The sequence below is a fragment of the Hemiscyllium ocellatum genome, chromosome 49 (genome assembly GCF_020745735.1).
Source record: "Hemiscyllium ocellatum isolate sHemOce1 chromosome 49, sHemOce1.pat.X.cur, whole genome shotgun sequence".
In the NCBI taxonomy this organism is placed as follows: domain Eukaryota; kingdom Metazoa; phylum Chordata; class Chondrichthyes; order Orectolobiformes; family Hemiscylliidae; genus Hemiscyllium; species Hemiscyllium ocellatum.
The window spans coordinates 8,891,342-8,914,778 of NC_083449.1; the positions used below are offsets into that span (position 1 = coordinate 8,891,342).

The following is a 23,437-nucleotide window of genomic DNA, read 5'->3' on the forward strand; positions in this document are numbered from 1 at the left end:
GCCAGATGTAGGAAAACAAGATAAGCCAGTGAATTTTGTTGGAGTGGAAACAGAGAGCGCTGTGGAGACTAGAAAACTGCACCAGAATGTACAAACTGGTCGGAGGTTGTTTATGGAGGAAGTGCCAGATCTTCTTAAACCATACACTGTGAAGGTAAATTTTACTCATATAGGCCAGGAGCAGCAGGTGAAGAGGTAACAATATTAAGAGATATAAGGATCCTCTCAATCTGTGATGCTAAAAGATGAGGAGGACTACTGCCAGAAAAGGTACGAGTAATGGGAATTCACATTGAAATAAGAAATGCTGAGTTGTAAGAAGTGAGGTTAGAGTGTCTCGTGAAGAGGGCAGAAGTCATAGTAGGAGTACTGGACAAACTTTCAGCTCCAGGAATACAATTTGTCCTTGCTAATGATGTTGCTGATTCACTGGTGGGAGTGCTGCTGACTGTGGTTGAAAATCCAGGCAACTGAACTATTGCTGGATACATATCCTGGGATTTTTCCTGACTGTGTGGTAACGAGGTCACAAAGTCACCAGTTGAAACAGGAAAGATCAAAGAGTACAGATAAGGAAGTTGAAGGGAAATTAGCAGAGACCCTGTTTGATCAGATAGTTGAGACAAACCAGGAACAGATAGATAACAAAACAGACATCTTTAGCTCAGGTAAATTAACCGAGTTACAGCAGAGAGATGAAAATTTAAAGCAATTCTATCAAAAGGCATACACAAAACAAATCCAAATGTATCCCTGATTGTTGTTATCTTTAAAATGATGTCTTAATGAGGAAATGGAGAATATCACATTCAGGCAGATGAGAAATGGGCAGAATTTTATCAAGTCCTATTGCTAGTGTGTTATAGTAAGGACATGCTGCGAGTAGCGCATGAGCTACCTGCATAGATTGTCTGTTTGAAATTCACATTATTTAATTATCCTCTCTTTATGTGACTGCTCCTTGGATGCTGCCTGAACTGCTGTGCTTTTCCAGCACCACTCTAATCTAGACAGATAAACTCCATGTAAATATACTTCATCCCGGTTGGAGAGTTTGAGTTGTAGGCAGGGGCTGAATAGGCTGGAACTGTTTTCCCTGGAGAGTGACCTTATAAAAGTTTATAAAATCATAAGGTGCATGGAGAAGTGGTGGAGCCTGGTAAAATTACAACATTTAAAAGGCATCTGAGTGGGTACAATGAGAAAGCCTTAAAGCTTGTCCTTAAATACTTAGACTAAATGTAATATTGTATTACAGAACACAAGAAAATAAACAGGACAGGCAGGGAGGCATCAGGCCACAAAAGGGGGAACCTCAGATTTACAGAAGATTTTTAAAAAATCTGTTCTCACCATTCTCACAGGATGCTCTAAAGTAATTAAGAACATTTGCCTTAACATCAATGAATCTGTGTAAAAAGGACACAGACTGATAACATTCACAGATGTTAACTTACGAAATTAATGACAATGTTTGAACGTGATCTCGGAAACTCAGTGTTATCTCAGAAGCATGTCAAAAGCCTTGTAATAAACGGTCAGGTCCTATCAATTATAATGGATTCTGTGTGTGTGTGTGTGAGTGTGAGAGAGAGAGAGAGAGACAGAGAGATGAATGTTTTGAATTTATTTGCATTTTGGGACTTTATGATAATTTTGAGTAGCCATCGCTGATTATGAAATGCAAACTCTAAAATGTAATATTGATGAAGCTTTAACTTACTTGGTGTTCTTACACGCCATGACTGCCCCACTGTCAATTCGAACTCGTCAGATCTTCGATCTTCTTTGAATTTGCATCACAACCTTGAAAAGAAAGCATGTTTAATTTGAAACTAATGAATCATTTAAAATGTAACCTTTCAGCCTCAGGCACAGAATGATTTTGTGTTTAAGATAAAAAGCAGGAGTCTGCTCCCAGCTTAAAAATTAGTCTAAACCTATCATTGAAGAGATTCTGACACAATCTGTCACAAAGCCATTTTATGATCAAAGCTTGCCCTCCTAAGATGCTATTTTGTAAAACAACGATATCTGACATGCAAGCTGTGCAAGGTTACATTTTGACCTCTCCCACATAGTTTGGACTGATACCTCTTTATGATTGGGACTTACCTCACCAATACGCGCTGACTCGACTGGATCTGTTTTTCCCACCTGATGGATGGCTAAGGGCCTACAGGAGCGATCAGCTAAGCGCACATAGACCTGTTAAATAACTTCTTCCTTACAAAGTATTGCCTTTACACTGTCTGTCTAATTAAGGACATGCAGTGCTTTTTGTAAAAAGGAAGTCTATTTGAGATAGAAGAGTGGAGTAGCCTGCAAGGGCTCTTAAAGGAAGAGCTGGTATCCTATGTTTTAAAGGTTTTAGATGTCAATGTTACGTTGTAACAGTGATGCTATTGATAAATAAAGGGGAAGGCTAACAATGAACTAAACTGTTTGCAAGAAGTTTTTATTCCAGACTACCAAAGAGTACGATCTCCAGGACGAACCAAGAGATAGGTCTGAGTCCACAAGGGATTCCCTGGGCCATCTCAAATCTGTACTTTAACAATATGAATAGGAAAGGTTTAGAGAGGGATGGGCTAAGTGCTGGCAAATGGGACCAGATTATGTTACGATATCTGATTGGCATGGACAAGCTGGACCGAAGGGTCTGTTTCTATGCTCTCTGTCTCTATGACTCGATGACTGTTCAGTAACTCTTGCCCTGTCAGTGAGCACAGTTTCCTTCCATCTCTGTACTTCACTGATGGTAATTGAAACGATGCAACAATGTGGCCTATTTGTCTGTCTTCATTGTAACTTTGAAAATTCTGTTAATAACTGCAGATTTTAATGGTATTCCTGAATGAGGATCAACACTGGTGTGTGTAAACATCAATGGGCTACATACCTTCCGTTTATTAGAGACAGCTGGTCGCTATTTGCTTTGAACTGAGGAAGTATTACAGTGTCTTAGTCCCTCAGGTGTTTTTCTGGAGGAAGATACAGGGGTACCACTTGTAAATCAACATGAGGCTAGTCTGGCAATATTGAATTGTCACATTCATTGCATATTAATTAGAATGTATTTTTTTTATTTAAAGCCAACAACTTAACCAGAACCACTGATCTGGTTCCATTGTTGCCCTGAGCTGTTCCTTGTCTGGGGATTGTGTTTGTTTTTCATGTGATTCGATACCAGTTGAGGTGATGTTGGTGTGGGACTGGGGTGCAGAAAGTTACACACCAAGTGCTTCCAAAACAAAATCTGTTGGACTATAACCTGGTGTTGTGCGATTTTTAACTTTATTTCAGCTGAGTGAGATCCAGAAAGTGAGCAACAACTGCCCAGCACCATGAATGGGAGTACTCAATCACCAGGATGCTTACACAGTTCAATATCCAACTCCCCAACTACCTGCTGGAAAGAGGGAAAACGGCGATATTTGATTAGATTACTTAGTGTGGAAACAGGCACTTCGGCCCAACAATCTACACCGACCGTCCGAAGAACAACTCACCCAGACCCATTCCCCTACATTTACCCCATCACCTAACACTACGGGCAATTTAGCATAGCCAATTGACCTAACCTGCACATTTTTTCGGACTGTGGGAGAAAACCGGTGCACCCGGAGGAAACCCACGCAGGGAATGTGCAAACTCATGGGGAGAATGTGCAAACTCCACATGGAATTGAATTGAACCCGGGTCTCTGGCGCTGTGAGGCAGCAGTGCTAACCACTGTACCACCCACAAATTTCTAAATGTTTTTTTAACCAAGACCCCAGTGTATGTCCTTTTACAAGAGTATCACATTCCTACAGTTGGTCTACCCAATCTCAAGAAAAAGCGGGAAACAGCTTGAAATTAAAACAGGATTCAGAGGATTGCAAATCACAAGAATGTCCCACAGCAGCTTCTTCCCGCTCTGCCTCCCTCAGCAGGCCCACACACAGCCCGAGAAAGGCCTCTCTCTTCCCCCCAGCCCGCTCACTTCAAGTTCCGGGACCAGTTCCTGCTCCGCCCGGCCTCTTACAAACAGCCCCCGGCTCTCCCTGAACTCACCCCGAATCAATCCCGGTCTCGGAGCCCCCTCTGTGTCCCAGGCTCCCATCCCGATGTGCTGCTAGAAGGAGCCTGCAGTTCCCTCGCTTCCCTGGGCGCTGATCTCTCCATTGCGGTCTGTTTCAAACAAACCTCTTGCACTCACTGAGTAAATGCTCCTCAATGGCAGCGCGGGGGGAGGGTCTCACGCATGCGCTCCTCTGGTCAGGAACAGTCAGCTTTGGGGAGAAAAGATTTGGAGATGCCGGTGTTGGACTGGGGTGTACAAAGTTAAAAAAATCACACAACACCAGGTTATAGTCCAACAGGAAGCACACTAGCTTTCGGAGCGACAGTTGATTGTCACCTGACAATGACCTGATGAAGGAGCGTCGCTCCGAAAGCTAGTGTGCTTCCAATTAAACCTGTTGGACTATAACCTGCTGTTGTGTGATTTTTAACTTTGGGGAGAAAAGGTTCAGTCCCAGATACAGTTGGGGCTGGAGTGAGCTGGAGGCGGAGCTGGATGATCAAAGCCATTTCCCTGCTCTGTCTGTCACTCAGTTTCCTCTCCGGATCCGCCTCTCACTCTCTGTCAGCTCATTCTCAGCCAGGTCGGGTCGGGCTGTATAAAAAAGGAAGGGGAGGCAGCTCGGCTCTCATTCAGCAGCGATTGAAGTGAAGAAGCGTGATGTCTGGACGAGGCAAAGGCGGTAAAGGGCGGAGCGAAGCGGCACCGCAAAGTGCTCCGTGATAACATCCAGGGCATCACGAAACCAGCCATCCGGCGCCTGGCTCGCCGTGGCCGGGTCAAGCGTATCTCGGGCTTGATCTACGAGGAGACCCGCGGAGTGCTGAAGGTTTTCCTGGAGAATGTGATCCGGGATGCGGTCACCTACACTGAGCACGCCAAGCGCAAGACGGTCACCGCCATGGATGTGGTGTACGCTCTGAAACGTCAGGGCCGCACTCTCTATGGATTCGGTGGCTGAGGATAAAATGACCCTTTTCCAACGAAACCAAAGGCTCTTTTCAGAGCCACCCAAATCCTCCGATAGAGAGTGTGAGACCTGAGGGTGGGGAAGGCAGTACACAATGAGGGGATTGTTACTGTAGCCGGTTATTTCGCGTTTACCGCGACTTTTCAACTTTGTTGCTGTTTACCGTGGCGGTTGATTTTAAAATTGCAAGTATTTCTAGTGTTGACTATTCGGCCAATCGAGACCCTATTGTGGAACATGATTATTCCATGTAAAAATGCGCATCGTAACTTGTAATTGTAAGATGGAGCAACAGCATTAGGCTATTCTGTCCATCTAGCTTCTTCCGCCATCTCTGCCTGATATTTCTCAAACTTGCCGCACCCTTCGACCCTTTTTTTTGTGAATACCTATCCGTCTCAATCATATCAATGTGTACTTGGCTGTCCATGCCATGAATAACAATTTGATTTTATTTATTGTGGAACTCAGACATTAACGTTACATATTACGGTATTTACATTTCCCAGGCATAACACTCTGGGAGCCTGCGGCTGTGTTATGTGGCGCATTCTTACTCGTTCGGGCAGCGATTGTTTTCGGACAGGTAATCTGGCTGAAATAAAAAAATACTGATAAAATTACAGAATCACACTTTATCGGTGTACATTGTTTTAGCTTTTAAGATGTTTCAATCGGCGGTTTTTCGATTGATTCACCGCGGGTACACGTTCGGTTGCTTTTCCAGACAGAGCAGGAAGCGATAGGGGACATGAGTACTGTACTTAGATCGGAAGTTAGTTAAAAACAAAAACGGAGGCAGCAGCAGTGAATTTGCAACTGACGAGATCTTCATTCAGGGATTGCGGAAATATAGTAATTAGAAGAGTGATGTTCACATCAAATTTTGGTATTGGGCTAGATATTTCTGGGAAAAAAAAATCTCCTCATTGACTCCCTTTGCGATAACATGGCTTGTGGTGAAGAGGAAGGAGGGAAAGGGAAAATATGGCGCCAAGAGATCAACGGCTTATTTTTAACTTTGAAAATGCCCGCCATGAAGTATAAAAAAGCAGGAGGTTATACAGAGGAGAATGTATGTACACATTGATTGGTTTTTCGATTATAAAACTAAACTTCACACAATCTCACTTTACCACATCTCACCTTTTACAGCTGACAAATGACTGACTGCTGTTGAACACGCTCTCTCTCCAGAGGCTGGCGAAAATAAGAGTGGGTATGAACCGAGCAGAGAATAAATTGCAGAGGTGTATGGTGCAGAGACAGTGGGAGGATTCAGTTTATTGATGCAATTAAAAGGAAATGTGAAGCCAAACTCGATCGGGAACATCCGTGACACTATTCAAAACTCGAACATTGATCAAGCATAATGATCACTCAGACAGTAGCCGTGCGATGAGAAATAATGTCGTTCCAGACACCCTTACAATCGTATTCGATGATATTATCTTCCTCTGCTCCCACAATATCCAATAAAAACGAAATAGAAATTTAGTGATGTCAGGTACAACGGCCAGGGCTCTACATATTAAAAGGAAAGTAATTCAACCCGACAGAGATTACAGCTCCTTTCACAGATGCTGTGAGTGGCTCTTAAAAGAGCCTTTGGGTTGTCAGATTCAAGAATGGTCTCTTCACTTTTTAGCAGATCCAGCAGCGGAAGTTTTCTTGGGCAGCAGCACGGCCTGGATATTAGGCAGCACCCCGCCCTGAGCGATGGTCACCCCTCCCAGCAGCTTGTTGAGTTCCTCGTCGTTGCGCACGGCCAGCTGCAGGTGCCTGGGGATGATGCGGGTCTTCTTGTTGTCCCGGGCCGCGTTGCCAGCCAGCTCCAGGATTTCAGCCGTCAGATACTCCAGCACCGCAGCCAGATAGACCGGCGCTCCGGCACCCACACGCTCAGCATAGTTACCCTTTCTCAGGAGCCTGTGAACACGGCCCACCGGGAACTGCAGGCCAGCCCGGGACGATCGAGACTTCGCCTTGGCACGACCTTTCCCACCGCCCTTTCCTCTTCCAGACATGATTAGAAGCGCTTTCACAGAGAATGCTACACTCCGCCCACATTGCAGCCTCTTATACCTTCGGGAGGAATGGTGGGGCAGCCATTTCCGATTGGTCAGCATCTCCTAATGTTGTTCCAATCCCGAATCAAATCTGCTTCATTCCCCAATCCGGAGAGGAGGGCGGCAACGACAGGCGCCAAATCAACAACCGCTTTCTTTCCAATTTGAAAATCCCGCCAAATTCCAAACAAAGGAATATGTTTTACCTGAAAAATGAAGTACAAAAAACTGAGGAAGTTCAAAAAGCATTAATACTCATGTTAAGTTACTTTTGTTTACAAATGTGTACTTCACAGGGTCTTACTTTCCCTCATTTGCCCATCTCTGATCTTGAGAGTGGGTCATTTTCTAAACGTTGAGAAGCTGAAACAAAACAGGCCAAGCACTGCAGTCTGCAACATGTCTTTGCACATCCCGATATGCTCATAAACCAACACACAACATTCTTCCGCTTCAGCATCGAGAGCAAACACGGTTTTTAAGACGACATTTGAAAGCTATCCTTCATCGCCCTCGATCAGATTCAGCAAAAGCTCCACGTGTCAGCCCGGTAGCTGTGGCGTTCTCTGGGTTCGCTTTGAAAGTCTCTCACCGACAGCAAGAAGCTTTATATTGCATTGCGAAAAAAAACGGATCAAACCCGCGCATTGGAAATGTAAAGTAAATCAGAACGTAAAACGCATCGATCGTGGGACGGAAAGTCGTGGGCATTTGGCAGCCAGGAGTGAACAAGCAAGATGAAAAATGACTCACTGGCGCCTCGTCTGCTCTCTCCACCCCGCTCCCGCATAAAACATGTAGAACAACAAATTAAAATGCCTTATCAAGAATCACATGCGAACGAAAACAAACAATCCTCAAAGAAACGGTTAAGCTGTCTCAGGAAAATTGTGGGTGGCTCTTATAAGAGCCTTTGGGTTGTGGATGTGTTTTTTCAGTGCAGTGCGGTCCTTCACTTAGAGCTGGTGTACTTGGTCACCGCCTTTGTGCCCTCCGACACGGCGTGCTTGGCCAGCTCCCCAGGCAGCAGCAGCCGCACGGCGGTTTGGATCTCCCGGGAGCTGATGGTGCTGCGCTTGTTGTAATGGGCCAGGCGGGAAGCCTCCCCCGCGATGCGCTCGAAAATATCGTTGACGAACGAGTTCATGATGCTCATGGCCTTGGAGGAGATGCCGGTGTCGGGGTGAACCTGCTTCATCACTTTGTAGATGTAGATGGAGTAACTTTCTTTCCTGGTCCGCTTCCTCTTTCTGCCGCCCTTCGCTGGCGTCTTCTTAATGATTTTCTTCGCGCCCTTCTTGGACGCTTGCTGCGCTTTCTTCTCATCAGCCATAGCGCCCCTCACTTTCAGACACAGAATAAGGGAAAGCGGGCTCGGAGCTGCTCTTTATAGACTGACGGCGTCATCAATGCTAATGAGGGATGGGAGGAAAGCCCGGTTTCTGATTGGGTAGTTTACACAGACTCATTACTCAACATTGAGTCTCTCTGATTGGTTAGTGTGGGATCCAATGTGGATCTGTCACGAACTACAACAAAATGTGAGGTGGGAGAGTGATTCTGTTCCTGTCAGTCTGACTGAGGGACATTTGTTTTGTGTCTGTGACACAGAAAGTGACTGTGGTATTGGCTCGGTTTCTTTTTGCTTGTTGTTGTGATGATGTGTTTCTAGCTCCGTATGTCTGTTTCTGTTCCTCTGTATAGGGTAGAATTAACACAGAACTTGTCATTGTGTGAAAAAAAACTCTCATCCATTCGAAATTGTGATTTCATTTGTTGTCAAGTTACACAAACCACTGGAACCTGACTGTGAGTGTTTTCTAAACTTGGGGTTGATGCAACATATTTCTGAGACCTTGACTGATAACTGTGCTTTGCAAGTGTAACTGAACCACGTTGCTGCACTTTTCATTTAGACGTCTTGCAGTTTCATGTCGGAATTTATAACATTTCTCAGTCATATGCGAATACCTGTTATATATGTGTCACTTTAACTTCGTATCTGTCGAGTCCTAATTTACACATTTGGCATTAACTCAACATCATTCCACTGAGGCTGTAGTCCTCTGTGTAATAGTCAATTAGTGTTACTTCAAGACAGCTTTTATTCTGTAACCATCAAACACTGATGTATGCGGTAAAACGATGCACTATTTGCCAGCCACTTAGAAATATTCCTCCAATCTGTACCCCCAGGAGAAAGTGAGGATTGCAGATGCTGGGCTTATGCTTGAAACATCGATTCTCCTGCTTCTCGGATGCTGCTTGACATGCTGTGCTTTTCCAGCACTGCACTCTCAACTCCAATCTGAACCCTTCTGTTTCTGGGGTCTATTTTTGTAAACTCTATTTCACAGTCTTAACATGTCAGTATGTTATTGGACTGTAACTCAAACCTTCTGAAGTGTACCTTGTTGCTTTATGCTGTTGGTGTCAATTTTGAAAGTACCAGCTATCACTTTGTACAGGTAGGGCTCACTATCCTCCACTCCCATACCTTACGAATATCATCTTCTGCAAATTGAAGCTGAGTTTGTATTTATAACTGCAGCATTTTGATAAAGGATAATACTTTGTACATTGCAGATATTGTCAGTAACAATGTCACTGCTGATGTTACATTGTTTATGCCAGTTTCTAGCTAATTAATAGTTGCATTATATCTTAACAATTTATTGATTTGCAAGTGACTTAGTATTTCATTATGTAACTGCCAGTTTGTTGTTTCAAATCTTATATTTACTCAGTTTCAGTCAACCACTTGGCACGACAGACAGCAAATATCTCGACATCTCAAAGTTACTGATGAAATGGATGGTTTTTTTTTCACTCCATCCCTGATACGTCAGGGTAACTTATAACTAAATCGATCAGTATGTGATCTGTAAGCACACATATATCAGTAAGTTACAGATAAAGTGCATGGTGAATGATGCCTCACAATCCTGTCATGCAGATACAGTGTATATGCTGTAGTCATTAATTTCTTTCAATCTGTGTCACTTTAAATCTCAACGCAGAACACCATAAGAAGCATGAGACTTCTGTGACATTTCTATCTGTTTGCGTGTACTCTGTCATGAGAACAGATCACAAAGGCTTTAGCTACGGTCTTCATCTTATTTTGATGTTTACTGCCCGTAACCAAAGACTCCCTTATGTATCAAAAAAGATATATGGGTGAATTAGCATAAATTAAGCTGATAACCCAACCCGAACTGCTCTCTGTGGAACAGAAGGCCTCCTGTTCAAAACTGTGTCCCCTACTCTGGATTCTTTCATGAGCAGTGCCATCCTCCCAGCATCAACTCTGTCAACTCCCGTCAGATCTTTTTTTTGCTCTAAAGGTCATACGTTGTTCTTCAAAACTCCAATGAGAATATACCCAACCATTTCATACTTACAATGAGAGTCTATGTATCAATCTGCAGCTCTAAGCTTCTGCTATGTGAATATGTGAGTACAGGTATCACCCTCTCCCAGTAAGATTCTGCTATATGCATACTTGAATGAAGTTATCACCCTATACCTGTTGGATTCTACTGTGTGAATATGACAGTTTCTGGTCTGTAAATGTGATAGTTTAATCAATCATCCATGTCAATTTTGGCATTGTTAAAATGTGAACATAGTTATCAATGTCTACCCGCTATCTTCTGCTAAGTGAACATGTGAGGGTACATATTGAAATGTACCTGTTGCTTTCAGTGACAGGAATGCATGAGTGTGGTTATCAATCTTTCCCTGACAGTTTCTTCGATGTAAATGTATTGGCGTAGTTATCCATCTGTACTGATGAAGGGCTTTTAACCAAAGCGTCGATTCTCCTGCTCCTCGGATGCTTCCTGACCCGCTCTGCTTTTCCAGCACCATACTCCCGACTTAGTCCTCACTTTTGCCTATACATTTGGACCTGTCAGTTTCTGATCTGTGAATATGGAATTGTAGTTATTGATCTGTCCATCAGTTTCCGTAATATGAATATGACTGTCTAGTTATCTATCTCTCCCTATCAGTTTCTGTGATGTGATGATGACGGTCCAATTATCTATCTGCCCCTGTCAGATTCTGCTGTGTGAATATGAGAGTGTCATTACCTGTCAGTTTTTGCAACGTCAATGTGATTTCAGTTATCAATCTGCCCCATTAGGTTCTAGTTGAATGTAAAAATGTAGTAATCAATATATACCTGTGAGATTTTGCTCTGGGAATGTGGGTGTGTTATCAAAATGTACTTGTCAGTTTCTGCAATGCGAATGTGTTTGTGCAATCATCAATCTACCCCTGACAGCTTCAACTATATGAATGGATGACCACATCTGTACCTGAAAGGATCTGTACCTGTCAGTTTGTGTTCCGTGAATAAGTGAGTGTACTTATATATTTGTCTCTGTTTAACATGACACTTGCAGAAACTGCAGGAGCTCTATTTACTTCAAATCTCCGTTGCTCAACATGAATAAGGTTTCATCTATTGCCATCCATTTCAGAGTGGCATGGTGGCACAGTAGTGCCAGGAACACAGATTCAATTCCAGCCTTGGTTCATTATCTGTGTGCAGTTTGCATGTTCTGCCCGTGTCTCCATGAGTTTCCTCCGAGTGCTCTAGTTTCTTTGCATGGTCCAAACATGTGCAGGTTTGCGGATTAGCCATGGTAAATTGTCATGTAGTATTCAAGGATGTACAGTGTCAGTGGGTTAACTGTGGCAAACGTGGAGTTATGGGGATAGAGTAGGGTCTACATCTGGGTGGGATCTGCTTTGGAGAGTTGTGCAGGGAGTTGGGCCAAATGATCTCTCTCTTCACTGGAGAAATTCTACGTACTGTAAATAAAAGTGAGACTTTTTCTATCATTGTCAGTCTCAACAGTGTAAAGCACTTTGGATAATTTCCACAACTTGTATTCAATGGTACAGTTTATGATTGTAAGTTATGTTCTGCATCTGTATTTTGAATTTATTGTTCACATGATTATAACTAGATCACTTTATGAGAGCTTTCTCATTCTGTAACCAATAACCTCTGGGTATCTGTCCGAATGTGTACCTTTTCATGTCAATATTTGATTTTCCTCTGGACAGGTATTGGAAAGTGTAGGGGGTGATGGCTGTTCATGCTACATTCCCCTGAGAATCCAAGTTTCTGGTACTGAGACCGGCTCTTACGCAATGAGGGGTACGTCGGCTTCCAAGAGATCAATTGTGTTAGGGGATTCTGTAGTCCGAGGTACAGACAGATGTTTCTGTCGCCAGCAGCGTTAAAGCAGAATGATGAGTTGGTTCCCTGGTGACAGGATCAAGGATGTCTCAGAGAGTGTGCAGAATGTTCTCACGGGGGAATAGGGGACAGTAAGAGGTCATTGTCCACATTGGAACCAATGACATAGGAAGGGAAAAGGTTGAGATTCTGAAGGGAGATTACAGAGAGTTAGGCAGAAACTTAAAAAGGAGGTTACTCCCAGTGCTACAAGTTAGTGAGGGCAGGAATAGGAGGATAGAGCAGATGAATGCTTGGCTGAGGAGCTAGTGTATGGGGAAGGATTCACATTTTTGGATTACTGGAATGTCTTTTGGGGTAGAAGTGACCTGTACAAGAAGGATGGATTGCACCTAAATTGGAAGGGGACTAATATACTGGAAGGGAAATTTCCTTGAGCCGCTCGGGAGGATTTAAACTCGGGTGGGGGGGGGTGGGAAGAGGTGGGAATGGGAGGTGGGAACCACGGAAGTAGTGAGGAAAGAGATCAGTCAGAGACTGGTACAGTTGAGAACAGAAGCGAGTCAAACAGTCAGGGCAGGCAGGGACAAGGTAGGACTAATGAATTAAACTGCATTTACTTCAAAGCAAGAGGCCTAACAGGGAAGGCAGATGAACGCAGGGCATGGTTAGGAACATGGGACTGGGATATCATAGCAATTACAGAAACATGGCTCAGGGATGTTCCACGACACAAATGCTACAGGAAGCTAGAAAGGGAGGCAAGAGAGGAGGGGTAGTGGCATTTATGATAAGGGATAGTTGTGCTGAGGGAGGATATTCCTGGAAATACATCCAGGGAACTTATTTGGGTGGAACTGAGAAATAAGAAAGGGATAATCACCTTGTTGGAATTGTATTATGGATCCCCTTACAGGCAGAGGGAAATGGAGAAAGAAACTTGTATGGAGATCTCAGCTATCTGTTAGAATAATAGGGTGGTTATGATAGGAAATTTTAACTTTCCAAACATAGACTGGGTCTGCCATAGTGTTAAGGGTTTAGATGTATAGCAATTTGTTAAGTGCGTACAAGAAAATCTTCTGATTCAGTATGTGGATGTAGAGAACGTGCAAAACTTGCTCTACTCTTTGGAAATAAGGCAGGGCAGGTGACTGAAGTGTCAGTGGGGGAGCACTTTGTGGCCAGCGACCATAATTCTATTAAGTTTAAAATAATGAAAGAAAAGGATCGACCAGATCTAAAAGTTGAAGTTCTAAATTGGAGAAAGGCCAATTTTGACAGTATTAGGCAAGAACTTTCGAAAACTGATTGGAGGCAGATAAAGGGATGGCTGGAAAATGGGAAGCCTTCAAAAATGAGATGATAGGAATCCAGAGAAAGTATATCCCTGTCCTGGTGAAAGGAAAGGTTGGAAGGTATAGTGAATGCTGAATGACTAAAGTAATTGAGGGTTTGGTTAAGAAAAAGAAGGAAGCATATGTCAGGTGTAGATAGGATAGATCAAGTGAATTCTGAGAAGAGTATAAAGGAAATAGGAGTATACTTAGGAGGGAAAGATTTAAAAGAGACTTAAGGGACAACCTTTTCACACAGAGGGTGGTACAGGTATGGAATGAGCTGCCAGAGGAAATGGTGGAGGCTGGTAGAATTGCAACATTTAAGAGGTGTTTGGATGGGTATATGAATAGGAAGGGTTTGGAGAGATATGGGCCGGGTGCTGGCAGGTGGGACTAGATTGGGTTGGGATATCTGGTCGGCATGGACGGGTTGGAGTAAAGGGTCTGTTTCCATGCTGTACACCTCTATGACTCTATGAGACATAAGGGCAGTTTTATTCATAATCAAAGAGAGTGGTGGCAGTGGAATGCACTGCCAGGGGTGGAGATGATGGCAGATACAATAAGGGTATTGAAAGGGCTTTTAGGTATCAAATGAATAAGTAAGAAATGGAGGGTTATGACCAAGACCAGGCAGAAGAGATTAATTGCATTTTGGCGGCATGTTCGGCACAACATCATGGGTTGAAGGACCCTTTCCTGTCCTGCACTGTTCGATGTTCAGATTATAATGCAGTGTATATTTTGGATGAGGATTAATTCAAGTTGATTGAAACTGGGTAGGTTGCATTTAGAATATAGATTAAAAAATATAAACTTCTATTTCCTTGTTGTTGTTTGACTCTTGGTTTGAACATATCTCTCTGGGAATTGAGCTCAATGTGAACCTGACTCAATCCACTCTGTGACTGTGGAAAGATGTTCTTCGCTCTGATAGCGGTAACATACTGGCTGTTTGTTCAAAGCAGCTGGTCACACTTGGCTCTATACCGTGGGAATATTACATTGTCTTGGTCCTTTGAGTACTTGCCAGGAGGAAGACAGAAGAGATACCTGCTGTAAATCAACATCAGTTGTGATTGGCAACATCAATGTAACATTCAGTTCCTCACCCTTAAGGTTCCTTTATTTAAAGCCAGCAATTTAAACAGAACCACGGGTCTGATTCCGCTCCTGCCCTGAACTGTTACTTGTCCATTTTTTCTTAAAATTCTAAGCCCAAAGGAATGAGAACCAGAAATGAAACAACACCCATACAGCTCCATAAATGGGGTCTACCTGATGCAAGTGGGTATGTGGATATGTGAGTTTAGTTATGGATCTATACCTGTCAGTTCCTGCTTGGAGAATGTGTGGGTATAGTTATCAAACTGTAACATTCATCATATGGTCAATATATTTGCATATTCACACTGCAAAGACTTGCAGGGTCCAATTGATAACTATTGAATCATAAGAATAATACAGCACAGAGGGGGCTATTCAGCCCATCTTGTTCATGCCAACCCAAAGACCCCCAGAGGTCCTTTCTCATCCCATCTTCTTGCCGCAGCCCCTAGCCTTGCAGTTAACGGAAATTGAGGTGCAGTTCCAGGGATTTTTGTTTAAAAGAGTTTAGGGTCTCTGCCTGCACCGCCAAATCAGGCAGTGAATTCCAGACACCCACACATAAAAAACATCTTCCTCACACATCATGTAATCCTACACCAATTTGCTTGAATCAATGATCCCTGGTATTTGAACTCACTGCCAAAGGAAGCAAGTTCCTCCTGTGTACTCTAGTCTCTCCCTCTCACTATTTCGTGAAAAATCACACAACACCAGGTTATAGTTCAACAGGTTTATTTGGAAGCATGAGCTTTCGGAGCTCTGCTTATTCATTAGTAGCTCACTATTTAATATCCACTATTTAATATTTCTTAATCATAGCACCTCTGTTCCTAAGAATATAACCCAAATCTTTCCAATCTCTCCCAATAGCTACAATTCACCAGCCCTGGCAACATTCCAGTAAATCTCCTCTGCACTCTCTCCAGAGCAATGACGTCCTTCCTGTGATGTGGTGGCTCGACTGCACACAATACTCCAGTTGTAGCCTCACCAGTGCCTTATATGATTTCATTGTTATATCCCTACTTTTGTATTTCATCCCTCTGCCCAAGAGAGCATTCCATGTGCCTTCTTTACAACCCCACCTATCTTTAGGGACCCATGCACAAGCACAACAAGATCTCTCACTTACCCTGCCCCCTCAGTATATCCCCATTTATTATCGATTCCCGTTTACTGTTTGATTTCGCAAAATGCATTCCCTGACACTTATCAGAGCTGAACTCCATCTGCTACTTTCCTGCCCACTCCACCAAACCATCTATAATACTTTTGGAGCTGACAGCTATCTTCTACACTATCCACTAAATGGCCATTTTTTGTGTCATCTACAAATTTCACAAATCTGCCCACCACATTCAAGTCCAAATCCTTAATGTATAAAACAAACAGTAGAGGTCCCAACACTGAGCCATGCAGAGCATCACTTGAAACAACTTTCCATTCACAAGAGCAGCCATCAACCATTACCACTTGTTTCCTGTTACTAAGCCAACTTTGCATCCAATTTACCACATTACCCTGTATCCCATGGCTTTTACTTTTTGAACCAGTCTGCTATGATGATGCTGCTCCTTTAACAAGCCTGTAAAAGACACAGGCTCCGAAAAGTCTGACTTGATGGGTTTTAGGAACATTTCAATTATAGCTAACAGGTCATGCCTCAGGCAAAAGGCTTCCACATTTTGAAAAAGAACACTTGTACAGTGAAAGGGGAATGTCCCAGTTTTCCCAGCTCAGCTTTTCTCTGGTTTGATTTGGTTTTTGGCTGTCTGGCAATTGACTGAAAGCAGTCAGACAGTTGAAAAAGCTGCTGAACCCAAAGAAGCGGGTCCATGCTTGTACTCACTCTCTCTGACATCTCTCCTGTAAGACCCTGTGTTTGATTTTATCTTTTTGTGCCAAAGGGTGTTTTTGGGAAGTATTGTAAGTATTGGGAACCGCATCATTATGTTGGTATAATCTGTTAGGTTTTCAGATATGTTAACTTATTTAGTATTCTGTTGTCTTTTAAGGTATAGGAGCATTTGTTTGTGTTTCATTTGATAATCTTGTAAATCAGTTCTGTTTTGTTTAAAAGTATGTGGTTTGACCAGCTACATCACTCCTGGAATAACTGAGTTACACCTGTTTAAAACAACTAGCAAAGTTTCGGGTCCGGGCTACTTGAAATGTTTTGAGGGGGTCTGGCCTGGTCCATACCAGTTCGGGGGCTCTTTGCAGGATTTCTGTAGTCCTGATTTGGGATTCGGGTTGTTGGACTTGAAGGAAGCGAGTGGTAGATGTCAGTGCCTTTTGTTCCGGGTTTTGAATTCAGTTGGTTTAAGCTATGCTTAGAAAAGCTTTGACTCTTTCAGTCATCAAGAGTTTTCTGCAGGTGGAAGAAGTGATTTGGGCCTTTTACAAAAGGTGATTAAGGGTAAGCTGCTGGAAACAACAGACAATCTGGGATCGAGTCTGTGTCCTTCCATGAGGAAAGGAGAGATAATTACAGCGGTAACTCAGCATTTACATTTGTTGGAAACACCATCAGAATCTTTAGAGATGGCTAACATTCAATGAAAATTGCAGCAACTTGAGTTAGAGGCAAAAGATAAGGAAAGGGCAACAAAAATGAACTCTTTTGAATTCTGATTAAATGCAGAAGAGAGAGCGAAGGAAGTGAGAAAAAAGGAGAGAAAGGAAAGGAAGTAAGAGAGGGAGTTTGAACTTTGGAAATTGGCATTTAGACAGGAGTTCAAAAAGTCACTTCCTGAAGTAATGAGAATTCATGTGGAAGAACAGAGAGTTAAAACAGCAAGATTGGCAGCTGAAACGGCTGATGGTTATGAGTTGATCAAAGTTTGGCTTCTCAAACCAATTTCAATCCATGAGAGGTAGAAGTTGAGGATAAGAGAAATCCTCACATGGAAAGGAAATGCTGGATCACAGTGAAGGTTGGAAGGATGACTTATCACAGGGTAAAAAAGGAAACCCTTGAAGGGGAAAGAGAAATTAAAAAGCTCTGGTATTTTCCTTGCAATAAAGTAGGCTACGCGAAATCAGTGTTGGTGGGTTAGGAGCAACACTGGGAAACCAGTTGTAGGAAACAGGATAAGGCAGTGAATTTTGTTGGGGTGGTAACAGAAAGCACAGAGGAGGCTAGAAAGCTAACGAGAATGTACAAGCTAGTCGGAGGTGCCAGATCTTCTTAAGCCATCCACCTCTGAAGGTAGCGATTACTCACATAGGCCAGGAGGATCAGGTAAAATGGTTACAATATTAAGAGATAGAAATATCCTCTCAATCTGTGATGCTGAAAGATGAGGAGATATGTACCTCTGAAGGACAATTGCCAGAAAAGGTACGAGTAACGGGAATTCATGTTGACACAAGAAATGCTTAATTGCGAGAAGTGAGGTTAGAGTGTCCAGTGAAGAGTGGAGAAGTTGTGGTAGGAGTATTGGACAAACTCTCAGCTCCGGGAATACAATTTGTCCTTGCTAATGATATTGTTGATTCACCGGTAGGAGTGCTGCCTATTGTTGTTGAAAAGCCAGTGAAAACTCAGGCAACTGAATTTTGCTGGACATATATCCTGGGATTTTTCCTGATTGTGTGGTGACAAAGTGACTAGTTGAAATAGGAGAGATCAAAGAGTACAGATAAGAAAGTTGAAGGGAAATTAGCAGAGACCCTGTTTGATTAGATGGTTGAAACAAACTGGGAAGACATAGCTGAGATAAATTAAGCACGTTACAGCAGAAAGATGAAAATTTAAAGCAATTGTACCAAAAGGCCAACACAGAAAAAGAATCTGAATATATCCCAGCGTATTATTATCTTAAAAATGATGTCATAATGAGGAAATGGAGACCATCACATATTCACGCTGATGAGAAATGGGCAGAAGTGTATGAAGTTGTATTGCCAGTGGGTTATAGAGGGAGGTGTTGGGAGTAGCGCATGAGCTACCACTCGGAGGTCATTTAGGAGTGAGACTTTGTTTGGAAATCACATTATTTAATTGTCATCTCTGTCAGTGATGACTATTCAGTAAAAAATTGATGCTGTCCTCAGTCACAGATAAACTCCATGTAAATGTGCTTCATCTGGGTTGGAGGATTTGAGTTAGCGGGAGAATGGGCGGCACGGTGGCTAGCGCTGCTGCCTCACAGTGCCAGAGACCTGGGTTCAATTCCCGCCTCAGGCGACTGTGTGGAGTTTGCACAGTTTCCTCCGGGCGCTCCGGTTTCCTCCCACAGTCCAAAAATGTGCAGGTTAGGTGAATTAGCCAAGCCAAAATTGCCGTAGTGTTAGGTAAAGGGATAAATATCAGAGAATGGGTCTGGGTGGGTTGCACTTTGGCGAGTCGGTGTGGACTTGTTGGGCTGAAGAGCCTATTTCCACACTGTAACTAAGCTAATCTAAGCTGAATAGGCTGGAGCTGTTTTCCCTGGAGAGGGACCTTTATAGAGGTCCATAAAATCATAAGCAGCATGGATAAGTAGTGGAGGCTGGTACAACTACAACATTTAAAAGGCACCTGAATGGGTATGTGAATAGGAAAGGTTTAGAGGGATATGGGCCATGTGCTGGGAAATGGGACTAGATTGGGTTAGAATATCAGAGAGGGTATCACAGCTACAGAAGCTTCCATTGTTGAGGAAGATCGGCCTACTGGGTGGAAATTAGGAACAGCAAGGGAGCAGTCACCTCTTTAGGGGTTTACTACAGGCCCCCCAATAGCAACAGAGAGATGGAAGAAAGCATAGGTCGGCAGATTTTGGAAAAGTGTGGACGTAGTAGGGTTGTCGTAATGGGTGACTTTAACTTTCCCAATATTGACTGGAACCTCCTTCGAGCAGAAGATTTGAATGGAGCTGTTTTTGTAAGGTGTGTTCAGGAGGGTTTCCTAACTCAGTACGTTGACAGGCCGACGAGGGGAGAGGCCATTCTAGACTCAGCGCTCGTAAATTAGCCGGGGCAGGTATCAGATCTTGTGGTGGGAGAGCATTTTGGTGATAGTGACCACAACTGCCTCACATTCTACATAGCTATGGATTAGGCAAAATGGGAGGATATTTAATTGGGGAAGAGGAAACTATGATGCGATTAGACATGAGTTAGGAAGCATGGATTGGGAGGAACTGTTCCATGGTAAAGGCACTATAGACATGTGGAGACTGTTTAAGGAACAGTTGTTGCAAGTGATGAATAAATATGTCCCTCTGAGACAGAAGTGGTAAGATAAAGGAACCTTGGATGACGAGAGCGGTGGAGCTACTCATCAAAAGGAAAAAGGTGGAGGAAACTAGGATCAAGTTCAGCTCTACAGGATTACAGGCAGGTGAGGATCCTTCCTCACCTGCTCAAAAATCGCCTGAGGAGAGCCAGGAGGGGGCACGAGAAAGGTTTGGCAGAACGGATTAGGGAGAACACAAAGGTATTTTACACTTATGTGAGGAATAAGAGAATGGTCAAAGAAAGAGTAGGGCCGATCGGGGATAGCATAAGGAATTTATATGTGGAGTCTGAGGAGGTAGGGGAAGCTCTAAATGAGATTTTTCCTTCTGTCTTTACGAAAGAAATGAACTTTGTAGTGAATGAAACCTTTGAAGAGGTGTGCATGCTGAAATAGATAGAGATAGAGGAAGCTGATGTGCTGAAAATTTTGTCAAACATTACGATTGACAAGTCGCCAGGCCCAGACCTGATTTGTCCTTGGCTGCTTTGGGAAACGAGAAATGTAATTGCTTTGCCACTTGCGAAGATCTTTTCATCCTCGCTTTCCACTGGAGTCATACCTGAGGACTGGAGAGAGGCAAATGTAATTCCTCTCTTCAAGAAACGTAATAGGGAAATCCCCGGCAATTGCAGACTAGTAAGTCTCACGTCTGTTGTCTGCAAGGTGTTAGAAAGGATTCTGAGGGATAGGACTTATGACCATCTGGAAGAGCATGGCTTGATTAAATGCAGTCAACACGGCTTTGTGAGGGGCAGGTCATGCCTCACAAACCTTATCGAGTTCTTTGAGGATGTGACTAGAAAAGTTTGAGGGCCGAGCTGTGGATGGACTTCAGCAAGGCATTTGATAAGATTCCCCATGGTAGGCTCATTCAGAAGGTCAGGAGGAATGGGATTCAGGGGAACATAGCTGGTCTGGATACAGAATTGGCTGGCCAACAGAAGACAGCGAGTGGTAGTAGAAGGAAAATATTCTGCCTGGAAGTCTGTGGTGAGTGGTGTTCCACAGGGCTCTGTCCTTGGGCCTCTATTGTTTGTAATTTTTATTAATGACTTAGATGAGGGGATTGAAGGATGGTCAGCAGGTTTGCAGATGACACAAAGGTTGGAGGTGTCGTTGACAGTGTAGAGGGCTGTTGTAGGCTGCAGTGCGGCATTGGCAGGATGCAGAGATGGGCTGAGAGGTGGCAGATGGAGGTCAACCTGGATAAATGCGAGGTGATGCATTTTGGAAGGTTGAATTTGAAAGCTGAGTACAGGATTAAGGATTGTTGGCAGTGTGGAGGAACAGAGGGATCTTGGTGTGCAGGTACATAGATCCCTTAAAATGGCCACCCAAGTGGACAGGATTGTTAAGAAAGCATATGGTGTTTTGGCTTTCATTCACAGGGGTATTGAGTTTAAGAGTCATGAGATCTTGTTGCAGTTCTATAAAATTTTGGAGACCAGTTCTGGACGCCTTATTATAAGAAAGATGTGGACGCTTTGGAGAGAGTTCAGAGGAGGTTTACCAGGATGCTGCCTGGACTGGAGGACTTATCTTATGAGGAGAGGTTGACTGAGCTCAGACTTTTTTCAGTGGAGAAAAGGAGGAGGAGAGGGGACCTAATTGAGGTACAGGAGATAATGAGAGTCGATAGCCAGAGACGATTTCACAGGGCAGAAATGACTAACAGGAGGGGTCATAGTTTTAAGCTGGTTGGAGGAAAGTATAGAGGGGATGTCAGAGGCGGGTTCTTTACACAGAGTTGTGAGAGCATGGAATGCATTGCCAGCAGCAGTTGTGGAGGCAGGGCCATTGGGGACACTTAAGAGACTCCTGGACATGCATATGGTCACAGAAATTTGAGGGTGTATACATGAGGATCAGTGGTCGGCACAACATCGTGGGCTGAAGGGCCTGTTCTGTGCTCTGTTCCATCTATGTTCTATGATATCTGATCGGCATAGACGAATTGGACCGAAGGGTCTGTTTCCGTGCTGTACACCTCTATGACGCGATGGCTGTGAATAATAACACTTATTGGAAATGGGGTGATGTGCACTGAGAATGGAGAGAGAGAAACTGTTGATGAACACAGTTTCCCTCCATCTCTGTACTTAGCAGCTATCTCACGGATGGTTGTTGAAACTATGTAACAGTATGATCTATTTGTTTATCTTCATTACAACTTTGAAAATGTTCTTATTAAATGCAGATTTTAATACTGTCCCTGAGTGTCTATTTTGGATGAGGATTCAGTTTGTCTATCGTCAAAACTGGTGTAAATGTCAATGGGTTACATACCTGCTGTTTGCTCAAGGCAGCTGGTCACACTTCGCTTCGAACTGAGGAAGTATTACAGAGTCTTAGTCCCTCAGGTATTTGTCTGAAGGAAGATAGAGAGACACCACCTGTAAATCAACGTGAAGCGAGTCTGGCAATATTGTTCAATGTCACATTCATTGCATATTCATTAGGATAAGCCAGCAACTTAAACAGAACCATGGATCGGATTCCATTGTTGCACTGAGCTGCTCTTTGTCTGCAGATTGTGTTTGTTTTTCATATGATTCGATACCAATTCAGTGAGATGGAGAAACTGAGCAACAATTGCATAGCTCCATGAATGGGACTACTCACCACCGGAATGCTGACACAGTTCAATATCTAACTCCCAATACGCTATTTCAACAGGAGAATCCCATTCCTACAATCGGTCTGCGATTCCGCTATTGACTGTACAATCTCAACAAACAGTGGGAGACAATGAAATCTCAACAGAGTTTAGAGGATTGTAAACCACAAGAATGTCCAACAGCAGCTTCTTCCCGGTAAAAGCAATGACTGTAGATGCTAGGAACCAGATTCTGGATTAGTGGTGCTGGAAGAGCACAGCAGTTCAGGCAGCATCGCCCGCTCTGCCTCCCTCAGCAGGCCCACACACAGCCCGAGAAAGGCCTCTCTCTTCCCCCCAGCCCGCTCACTCCAAGTTCCGGGACCAGTTCCTGCTCCGCTCGGCCTCTTACAAACAGCCCCCGGTTCTCCCTGAACTCACCCCGAATCAATCCCGGTCTCGGAGCCCCCTCTGTGTCCCAGGCTCCCATCCCGATGTGCTGCTGGAAGGAGCCTGCTGTTCCCTCGCTTCCCTGGGCGCTGATCTCTCCATTGCGGTCTGTTTCAAACAAACCTCTTACACTCACTGAGTAAATGCTCCTCAATGGCCGCGCTGGGGAAGGGTCTCACGCATGCGCTCCTCTGGTCAGGAACAGTCAGCTTTGGGGAGAAAAGGTTCAGTCCCAGATACAGTTGGGGCTGGAGTGAGCTGGATGATCACAGCCATTTCCCCGCTCTGTCCGTCACTCAGTTTCCTTTGAATTCTGAATTAACACAGAACTTATCACTGTGTGAAAAAAACTCATCCGTTTGAAATTATGACTACAATTGGTGTCAAG

At 43.7% G+C, this 23,437-nt stretch overlaps 2 protein-coding genes, 1 long non-coding RNA gene and 1 pseudogene across 7 annotated transcripts in view; 1 reads left to right on the top strand and 3 right to left on the bottom strand.

Annotated features, from left to right (window-relative positions):
* LOC132837245 (uncharacterized) overlaps positions 1–4,420 on the bottom strand; it is a 39,587-nt gene extending 35,167 nt beyond the window's left edge. For 3 of the 4 annotated variants that reach the window (XR_009647459.1, XR_009647460.1, XR_009647458.1), the window contains exons 1-2: positions 4,060–4,420; positions 1,724–1,806 (exon numbers count right to left, since the gene is read on the bottom strand). This is a non-coding gene — a long non-coding RNA (uncharacterized LOC132837245). Of the gene's footprint in view, positions 1–1,723; positions 1,807–2,902; positions 2,988–4,059 lie in introns of those variants that run through there. The other variant, XR_009647461.1, reaches the window with a different exon arrangement.
* A 309-nt stretch (positions 4,421–4,729) lies between these two features.
* LOC132837221 (histone H4-like) lies at positions 4,730–5,629 on the top strand (annotated as a pseudogene).
* LOC132837151 (histone H2A-like) lies at positions 5,508–7,075 on the bottom strand. The gene is made up of 2 exons (XM_060856860.1): positions 6,186–7,075; positions 5,508–5,634 (listed from the first exon to the last, which is right to left on the bottom strand). Exon 1 carries the CDS (start codon positions 7,064–7,066, stop codon positions 6,677–6,679), a length of 390 nt encoding a protein of 129 aa, XP_060712843.1. The 5' UTR covers positions 7,067–7,075; the 3' UTR covers positions 5,508–5,634; positions 6,186–6,676.
* Positions 7,076–7,931: 856 nt separating this feature from the next.
* On the bottom strand, positions 7,932–14,330 carry LOC132837171 (histone H2B 1/2-like). Of its 2 annotated transcripts, XM_060856882.1 has the most exons (2): positions 14,318–14,330; positions 7,932–8,413 (listed from the first exon to the last, which is right to left on the bottom strand). In XM_060856882.1, exons 1-2 carry the CDS (start codon positions 14,328–14,330, stop codon positions 8,061–8,063), a joined length of 366 nt encoding a protein of 121 aa, XP_060712865.1. In that variant the 3' UTR covers positions 7,932–8,060. The 2 variants fall into 2 exon arrangements, with proteins under 2 accessions (XP_060712865.1, XP_060712864.1); XM_060856881.1 differs by lacking the exon at positions 14,318–14,330 and having other exon boundaries at positions 7,932–8,442.
* Positions 14,331–23,437: the final 9,107 nt, after the last annotated feature.

Bases quoted from the DNA above. Each gene is read 5' to 3' on its own strand.
- LOC132837151 (XM_060856860.1), bottom strand. From the start codon at position 7,066: ATGTCTGGAAGAGGAAAGGGCGGTGGGAAAGGTCGTGCCAAGGCGAAG.
- LOC132837171 (XM_060856881.1), bottom strand. From the start codon at position 8,441: ATGGCTGATGAGAAGAAAGCGCAGCAAGCGTCCAAGAAGGGCGCGAAG.